The sequence below is a fragment of the Heteronotia binoei genome, chromosome 12 (assembly GCF_032191835.1).
Source record: "Heteronotia binoei isolate CCM8104 ecotype False Entrance Well chromosome 12, APGP_CSIRO_Hbin_v1, whole genome shotgun sequence".
In the NCBI taxonomy this organism is placed as follows: domain Eukaryota; kingdom Metazoa; phylum Chordata; class Lepidosauria; order Squamata; family Gekkonidae; genus Heteronotia; species Heteronotia binoei.
The window spans coordinates 75,270,714-75,280,315 of NC_083234.1; the positions used below are offsets into that span (position 1 = coordinate 75,270,714).

A 9,602-nucleotide genomic window follows, 5' to 3' on the forward strand; every position below is an offset into this window, starting at 1 on the left:
CCATTAGGAGGTCCATCAGTGGGGCCAAGACACTAGAAGCCCTCCCACTGCAGCCCCACCACCCCCGCAAGCACCAAGAATACAGAGCATCACTGCCTCAGACAGAGTTCCAACAATACACTGTGGCTAATAGCCACTGATGGACCTCTGCTCCATATGTTTATCCAATTCCCTCTTGAAGCTGTCTGTTCTTGCAGCTGCCGCCACCTCCTGTGGCAGTGAATTCCATGTGTTAATTTATTTATTTATTACGTTAGATTTATATCCCGCCCATTCTACAAAGGCTCAAGGCAGCTAACAACATAAGATAAACAATCAGATAAATGGTGCTACTTCATCCATCACCCTTTGGATGAAGAAGTACTTCCTTTTATTCGTTCTAACCTTGACTTTTCAGCAATTTCATTGAATGTCCACGAGTTCTTGTATTGTGAGAAAGGGAGAAAAGTACTTCTTTCTCTACATAAGAACATAAGAGAAGCCATGTTGGATCAGGCCAATGGCCCATCCAGTCCAACACTGTATCACACAGTGGCCAAAAATTTATATATACACACACACTGTGGCTAATAGCCACTGATGGACCTCTGCTCCATATTTTTATCTAACCCCCTCTTGAAGCTGGCTATGCTTGTAGCCGCCACCACCTTCTGTGGCAATGAATTCCACATGTTAATCACCCTTTGGGTGAAGAAGTACCTCCTTTTATCCGTTCTAACCCGACTGCTCAGCAATTTCATTGAATGCCCGTGAGTTCTTGTATTGTGAGAAAGGGAGAAAAGTACTTCTTTCTCTACCTTCTCCATCCCATGCATAATCTTGTAAACCTCTATCATGTCACCCCGCAGTCGACGTTTCTCCAAGCTAAAGAGCCCCAAGCGTTTTAACCTTTCTTCATAGGGAAGTGTTCCAAACTTGTCATCATTCTAGTTGCCCTTTTCTGGACTTTTTCCAATGCTATAATATCCTTTTTGAGGTGCGGTGACCAGAAATGCACACAGTATTCCAAATGAGACTGCACCATCGATTTATACAGGGGCATTATGATACTGGCTGATTTGTTTTCAATTCCCTTCCTAATAATACCCAGCATGGCATTGGCCTTTTTTATTGCAATCGCACACTGTCTTGACATTTTCAGTGAGTTATATACCACGACCCCAAGATCTCTCTCTTGGTCAGTCTCTGCCAGTCTCTATCTTCTCTATCCCATGCAGAGATGTAGAGGCATCTGCTGAAAATATATGAAATGTTAGCTTCCATTTCTGTATGTCTGAATAAGTGTGCCTGCACACAAAAGCTCATACCCTGAATAAACTTTTGTGGGTCTTAAAGGTGCCACTGGACTCCAAATCTGTTCAAGTAGAGGCTTTGTCACTGTTAATCCTTCAAAATCATTCACTGCTCCATTCATATGATCCAGATATTTGAATTTCTAGCTGAGGTTTCCCTCCTGCTTTCCTGCAGTGGTGCCAGGCTCCCAAATAGCCCATGAGGGCAGCAGAGGTGTAGCAAGGCCCAGGGGGACTTGAGCATCCATTCCTTTCTACCTGTTCCCGTGGATGGAGAGGACATGATGCCAGCATTGGCCATGGCAGTGTGGGGCCACCAGCCTGTATACCAGGGATGTGGGAAGCAGGAGAAAGCTAGGAGAGGACTATTTAAAAGGAAGCTGATACAAGGACTGTGGATGAATGAGAGGGAAAGGAGAGATGGGCAAACAGAAAGGGAGGAGGAGGAAACAGCTGAGACAATTTACCCAGAGATGACCAGAAGGGCCCCATTGGCTGGGGAAGAGAGCTCTGTTTCCCTTCCAGTTATCCAAGAAGGCACCTGCCCTATGAGCTTATCTGAGCAATGGGGAAAGGGTCTGCTGGGAGGGAGACAGGTGAAGTAATTCCCAGCATCCCACAGTTTTCACGTGATGGTAGGTACTTCTGACATGACCTTCCAGGCTTACTGATGCGAAAATGAGGCAGGTTCAATATGCCCTCTTCTGATCCCTCCTCCAAACACAGGAGCTTCTGACAGCATCAAAATGTAACCACATCATAACTGCCTCCCTTTACCCATTAACCTTTTTCTGCTGGTTTTCTGCATTTTCCCACAAGAACACCACGGGTTTCCTGGAGAGCTATGATGAAATGCTGCGCTACACGCTGAGACAAGAAACTTGGCCGACTACACATAAGGAGCTGGAAGGACGAGGGGTTTGTGCAACTCTTTCTCTTAGGGAGAGCCCATTTGCAGTATGTTGCCCTGCAGAAACACTGCAGGCATACAAGCTGATTTGCAGTAGATCCAGAGCTGTGCACTGTGCACTGTTTTGGAGATGTCAATGAATGTTGTGAGTGCTCCGGATCCCTTTGAAAAAAGGACCTTCTTTTATGGCTCACGGGCACTTGACTGGTTTTGCATTTTAAAAAGGCATTAAAATGCTGTTAAAAAGAATGGAGCAAAAGGACAGTAAAAAGTTTGCCATGATGCCATGTCATCCAGTTCTTGAGTGCAGAATATGACAAACTGAGGATCTTCAGGCATTCATTGAAACAAGCTTCTTGCATTTTAAGAATGTAGAGAGAAGGCTTGTAGGTGTGCAGATGTGTGAGATCTCATAAAGTTTAAGTCAAAGGGTTCATTATGCCCTATGTTGAACTCATTTCTTCTGAGGGCCAGATCTGACATTAATGAGACCTTGTCAGGCTACGGCTGGGCTGTGTCAGGCCGGGCCATGTGTATATCTAGTTAAAATTAGGTAGCAGAGATATAAACTTTTTAAAAGACACAAACAAACACAACTAAAGATATATATTTTTAAAAACCTTAAAATAAAACATACTTAAAACATTAGCACTTGTTGATCTTAAAAGTGCTTTCTTTGTATTTCTCCCAAGGGATCGAGGGGGACTTAGACAAAGGAAGCTCTGGCTCTCTCCCTCCCTCCTCAGGGGACCAGGAAGGGGAGGAGCCTCAGCCAGTGGAGAAAATTGAGAGTTTTCCTCTGTAACTCCTGTGTGATTGAGCAGGCCTTGCAGAGCAAGTTGAGATACCGAAGGAAGCAAGAGAAGGGAGCAGATGACACCCAGTTGCTTGGGGGCCTGATTCAGCCACCAGGCCACGTGTTTGACAACCCTGCTCTATGGCCTTGTTTCCAATGATGTCTGACTAGATATCTCCAAGAAGTACATAACTGCAAACTAAAGAGAACTGCCCCTCACCTGTTGCTTGTCCCCCAGCAACCAGGATTCAGAAAGATAAAGAGTCTCATTTGGCTGCTATGCCTAATAGCCATCATAAGGCCGAGTTTTCCAGGAATTTGTCAAAACCATATTTTAAAGTTAGTTGAACTGTGGCCTCCTGTGGTGTGAGTTCTGCAGGTTAATTATAAATATATGAAGTATTACTTCCTTTTTGTTTATCCTGAAAACCCATTCAGAATAGATATGGAATAAAGATCCTCTTGGTCCAAGGTGTAAATACAGAACGTAGACTGCTGTAGCACCTTAGAAACCAACAAGACTTTCAGAGTGTAAGCTTTTGAGAGTCAAAGCTGAAACTATCCATAAAACTTGGAAGTCATGGAAGATACCTGGCTTAAAACAGAAACATTTGCTTTAGCAGCACCAGTCATTGGAAGAAAGCACCATTGTTTTAAGATGCTTGTTGCTCCCTTGTCAGTTCTTGCCTGTAACGGTTTCTTTCTCTTTTTTGCCTCTGACAGGTAGTCTGCATGAATTTCTTTGACATTGTGCTGGACTTCATCCTCATGGATGCCTTTGAGGACTTGGAGAATCCACCATCTTCTGTGATTGCTGTCCTGCGCAACCGTTGGCTCTCGGACAGCTTCAAAGAAACGGTGTGCCACTTTGCACCCGAGCACATTTCAGCTGGCTTTCAGTCCAACGTTTCCCAGTAGGGATACAGCGAGAGAACATAAGATATGAAGCAGCCTTATATGCACCCTACTGCAGTTTAGGCCTTGGGGTTGGGGGTGTGTGCTGAGACTGCCTTGCATAAGGCCACCAAAGTGGGTTTTTTGATGGAGGGGCTTGCTATTTTATTTTTGGTTGCAGCTGAGGATGTTTTTAACTATTATTGTAAGCTGCTTTGAGCCATGAGATAATGTGGGATATAAACGTTTCAATAAATAAACAAACAAAATTTTTACTGGGGCCTGCGTGGTGTGCTTCCAGCCCCTGTTCACTATCTAGAACAGAGAGGTCCTTGATTAGTACACAGAAATTGGCCAGCTCAGAAAGAGTCTAAAAATTAAAAAAAGCAAGGACCAAAGGACAGTATGTAGCTAGCATTTGGAAATTCCTGTCTTAAGGGAATCTTGTATCTTGCAAGGTTTTTAAATTGCTCCTTCCAGAATGTTCCTGCCCCATGTATGTATGTAGACAGCAGTGCCATGGGGTGGGGAGAGGTGTGTTCTAAAGATATTTCTGTTTCTAGTTGGGCCCTCGTTATGCAGGTTTAAGGACTCTTGAGGCCATTGACTCAGGTACTGCCATGGAAAGATAGAGGTAGGGATTTAATGTAATATGGTAAGCCATACATGGAGGAGTCCTGGCTGTTGTGAATCTTGTATATAGAATATAACATTTGGGGGAAAGGCAACATCACAAAGCAGTGGTGGATTTTTAAAAAATTTCTTACATTTCAGGCCCTCGCAACTGCCTGCTGGTCTGTTCTAAAAGCAAAGCGGCGGCTTCTGATGGTATGTAAAAAAGTGGAATTCCAAGAGGGGAAGAATGCAAAGTATCTTCTGTGTGGCCAAGGATCCAGTGCAAAAGAAACCACGATTGGCAGATAGGCAGCATGCCATCTATAGAATGAATGACTCCCTTCCCTTGCCAGCATTACCCTTGGCTTAGTTACATAAGCCCTGGCTGTTGCATACCGGGTTGCCTGATAACCACGGTTTGTGAACCCATTTCAGATCCTGGTTAGTAGCTGGTGTGCAGAGGAAGTGGAATTTAGGATTAACATTGACCACTAAACCATGGTTAATGTTGACCAGGAAATGTGAAAGGAGGGTGGTGGAAAGTATGTAGAAGAAGAAGATATTGGATTTATATCCCGCCCTCCACTCCGAAGAGTCTCAGAGCGGCTCACAATCTCCTTTACCTTCCTCCCCCACAACAGACACCCTGTGAGGTAGGTGGGGCTGAGAGGACTCTCACAGCAGCTGCCCTTTCAAGGACAACCTCTGCCAGAGCTATGGCTGACCCAAGGCCATTCCAGCAGCTGGAAGTGGAGAAGTGGGGAATCAAACCCGGTTCTCCCAGATAAGAGTCCACACGCTTAACCACTACACCAAACTGGCTCTCCATGTATTTCTGAAACTGACTATTCCTTGATAAATCATGGCTGTTGTTGGTGCAAATGTAACCAAGGTGAATTCTGGCAAGAGAAGGGAAGTAGTAGGGCAACTTCATCTGGCTGCCCATGACCCTGGGGGAAACTGGACTGTGCTTCGTTTTGTATAAGCAGAAACTGGCTCTGAACAGTTCTTTGCTTCCCCCTTGGCAGGTTCAAGATGGCTTCATCTCTCATTTCTACTCCGTATCGGAGCATGTGAGCCCTGTTCTCGCTTTTGGCTTTCTGGGGCCAAAGGAGCATCTGTCGGAAGTCTGTGGTTTTTTCAAGGTAAGCTTTTCTTTGGGGGGGGGGAACAGCTTTATCTAAAGAAATGTTGGAATTGCTGCACTATAGCTTTTATGAAGTTCATTTGTTTTAGTAATTTTTTAATAACATAAACCTCATATTTTAAAAAATTACTTCTCCCCCACCCCAGTAACATTAAAACCATGCTCACTGGCAGAAGTGAACAAAAGTGTGAGTCACTGAATTCTAGCAAGTTGCATAGATGTCAGAATTACCTGAAATGGTGAGACTTGGCACATGCTTTGCCTACTGGTTGTCCTGAGTGCAGTACCTGACATCTGGAGGCAAAAGATCTTTGACAGCAGGTGTTCAGAAAGATCTGTCTGTACCCAAGACCACAGAGAACACAGAATGGCCTCTCCCCATACGTGCCCCACAGATCAGTATGATCCAGCACACAACATCTGCTGACCGTCCCTGGCCCAAAGGACGTCCATCTTGCTTCAACCAGGGTCAGGGCCTTTTTAGCCTTGGCCCCAGCCTGGTGGAATCAGCTCCCTCTAGAGATCCAGGCCTTCACCAAATTGTTATCTTTCCATAGGGTCTGTAAAATGGAGCTATTCCACCAGGCCTTTGGTTGAGGCAGCGGGCGTCCTACTCCACCGGCTGGCCCTATGTGGTGATCCATCGCTGCTGTAACATAAATTTATTTTATTTACTAAGTTCGGTTCATATAATATGAGCCGCCATTTATTATTTGTTTGATCTGTCAAACTGTATTGTCCACATCTCTCTAGTTTTAACTGTTTATTTTATACTGTTTTTAGAATGTTGTTATCCAACCTGAGCCCATCCTTGGGAAAGGGCAGACTATAAATTGCCTAAAATAAAATAAAAATAACTGTTTGTCAGACTAGACACCTCTGAGCTAGGTGGGTATATAAGAGAGAATTGCTATTATTATTTTTAAAATTCATAGACCGACTTTCCCTGAAGGGCTTAGGGCAGTGTACAACAGGTTAAAATCAAAAGAATAATTTAATACCAAATTACAATAAAATCAACAGAACTTGACAATGGCATAAAATTATGCTTCGCTCCCTCCTTTGGGTGGATCAGGGCCTGGTCATTGAGGAGGCCATGGTGAAAGGCACAACATGAGCTGTTGCTGTCCTCAACCAAAAAGAAACCACCAATGGGCCTGGTGGAACATGTCTGCTTTACACGTGCATACATTTTTGAACAAAATCGGCCTCCCCCCCCCCCCGCAACCACCTAGTTCCCCTCCCCCCGTGCCTCCTCCTCCTCCCTCCCTTCCCCACAGCATGTTAATTTCAAAGCCAGAACGGGCTCTCCTACCGTGTTCTGGCTATCTAAAGCCCCCTCCCGTCCTGCCTCCTTCTCCTCCCTCCCTCCCCCACTGCATACTAATTTCAACCCCCTCCTCCCCCGCGATTAGAAAAACTGTGCCGCGGGGCCGCGCTCCCAGTCTGTTAGGAGTAGTGTCCTGACAGGGCGGTCCCGTGGCTGCTGATTCCTCCCCTCCCTACTTCCTGGATCGAGAGGAGTCAGCTCAGCAGCCGTGGGACCACCCTTTCAGGATGCTGCTCCTGACAGGCTGGGAGTCCGGCCTCGCAGCACAGTTTTCCTGATTGCGGGGGTGGGGTGGGGAGGCCTTTGAAATTAACTTGCAGTGGGGAAGGGAGGGAGGGAGGAGGAGGAACGGGAGGGGGCTTTAGATAGCTGGAATGCGGCACTAGAGCCAGTTCTGCCTTTGAAATTAACATGCTGTGGAGAAGGAAGGGAGGAGGAGGTGGCGCAGGGGGGGGGAGAGGGGTTGCGGAGTGGGGGGGGCGCCAGGCAGCAAGTTGGCCTAGGGCGCCATGGGGTGTCGGGCCGCTCCTGCATGCATACAGTGTGAATGGGTGAAAGCCAGCCTTTGGTGCGCAAGAGCCAATCTCCAGGATTTCCTAATGACAGCATCTTACATTGCTTGATGGGAAAGGCCCCTGCCACAGACCCTGAGGAGCAGCTGCCAGTTGTTGCAGCCGCAGTACTGAGTTAGATAGGCCAGTGATCTGATTCAGTAGAAGGGCAGCTTTTTATATATATATATGATTTGGAGAGGGCAGCACAGACGCTAATATTCTATCGTGTTTTTGTTGTCATCATTTTCTGACAAACTAGCTATGCATGTTTTAATGACTGTGTTGAATGTAATATGAAAGATATAACTTTCCTTCACTGCTGCTTATTTTGTTAAATGACCTTTCTCCCAAACTGCAGCATCAGATCCTGCAATATTTGAAGGACATGTTTGACCTGGACATTGTGAGATACACGACAGTACAGTTACTTGCAGAAGACATCCTCCAGCTCTCCCGGCGCCGGAGTGAAATACTTCTGGGTTACCTGGGGGTCGAGACTGCCCCAGAGATGAACGGGAGCTTGCCCAGTGACATTGTGCCCTTTGAGGAGTTCAATTAAGCTTGGCCTAAGCAAGTGAAGCTTTCTCAGTCAAGAATGGCCTACCTTGAATGGGTGGCTTAAGCCGTGGCAGCAAGACTCCCTCCTTCCCAAGACGGACTTGATTGCATTCGTCATTTGACCAGATGTTTGTCATTTTAATCTGGAGGTTTGACAGGCAGTGTTCAAGGTCACTGTTGTTGGCTTGCACTTGTTCCATGTTCACCTGTCTTTCCTCCTTTTTTAAAACTAGATTTTAGTTGCAGCATAAATCGCGGAGCAGCTGGGGACGAGGCTTCCTGCCTTGCAAGGAGGTGGTGCAGTCAAGCACCTTCCCCTGATTCCACAGAGAATCTGCTTTCCCGTCAACAGGGAGGAGAGTTGGGGGAGAGGATGGGACCCATGCCTCTTTCCCATCCCTAACTTCCCCCCCCCCTTTGTACATTCCTTTTTAAAGTTACCCGTTTTGGCATGTGGAGGTGTATTTTCCTGCTAATTTTTTAAAACTTATTTTAATGCACATGATGACAGCTGACTGCACAGGAAGATGACTTTTTGCTCTTGCTGTGAAGAGGAGGGAAAGATTCTGTAAAGCACTGAAACGAGAGAGCGTGTAAGTAAATTGAGAGTCGGACAGTTAAGTGTGATTTGAGAGAGGGAGGTGTCTGTCCTCTCATAATGAAGATGAAAATTATGCTTTTATCATCAGACTTCTAGAGCACAATTTGTGGCAAATCATTCTAAACTCATCCCCCCCGCTGGTCATGTTTTATGGTTTCATGGTGTTCAATAAACCTTTCATTTTTGCAGTCTTGTCCTGTGTAGATAGCTGCTCCCTCCCCAAAGGAAAACGTATAGGTACCATATGGGTACCCAGAGCGGGAAACAAGGTCCACTGCCCAGCAGAGAGCCCCATTACCAAACAGTTGTGCTTGGCCTGTCTGCTCCCCCCAGGCATGGGTGATCACCAAAAAGGCCTCCCATGACATCATAGGGGGTCTCTGTGGTGCTTTCCTGGGTCATGCCTGGAGGAAATGAAGCATGTCAGTCTGCATTCTGTTTGGCCTTGCTAGAATGGGTGGGCTTAGAGGAGCTTAAAAGTATCATGTGCAGTCCCTCTTGCAGGAGGAAGCGTGAATGCATGAAAAGGTGGCAAAAAAAAAAAAAGAAAGAAAAGGTGGCATGTTTAATGGGGGTCCACAAGATAAGAACTTTGTAGCAGGCTTCTGAAACCCAGAACTGGCCTTGTGAGTTCCGCAGGGTTCATTCATGGTTCTCCTGCTGTCACAATAGTTTTGGCCCTGAAATTCCTGTCTGAAAAGGCTTCTAATATCCTTCCTCTCAGGCTACCATCTGGGAACAGAAGAGCACACAATTTTCCTGCCACTCCCTATATTCACACTGTTGGTTTTAGCCTGCGGTGTGTCTTAAACTGCAAATCAAGGCCTTAAAATTGAAATGTGGGTAGGAAACCATGAGCTGGGAAGAAGAGCAGTTGAACCACTTCTCTGCCTGGAGGAAACCTT

General features: G+C 46.0%; 1 protein-coding gene across 1 annotated transcript in view; it reads left to right on the top strand.

The window, feature by feature from the left end:
* Nucleotides 1–8,882, top strand: part of MIGA2 (mitoguardin 2) — a 38,912-nt gene extending 30,030 nt beyond the window's left edge. Inside the window, exons 12-16 of the mRNA XM_060250534.1 lie at nucleotides 2,112–2,210; nucleotides 3,722–3,856; nucleotides 4,667–4,720; nucleotides 5,536–5,652; nucleotides 7,897–8,882. Coding sequence (XP_060106517.1) covers nucleotides 2,112–2,210; nucleotides 3,722–3,856; nucleotides 4,667–4,720; nucleotides 5,536–5,652; nucleotides 7,897–8,097 — 606 coding nt within the window. The 3' untranslated portion in view covers nucleotides 8,098–8,882. The remainder of the gene's footprint in view (nucleotides 1–2,111; nucleotides 2,211–3,721; nucleotides 3,857–4,666; nucleotides 4,721–5,535; nucleotides 5,653–7,896) is intronic.
* Nucleotides 8,883–9,602: the final 720 nt, after the last annotated feature.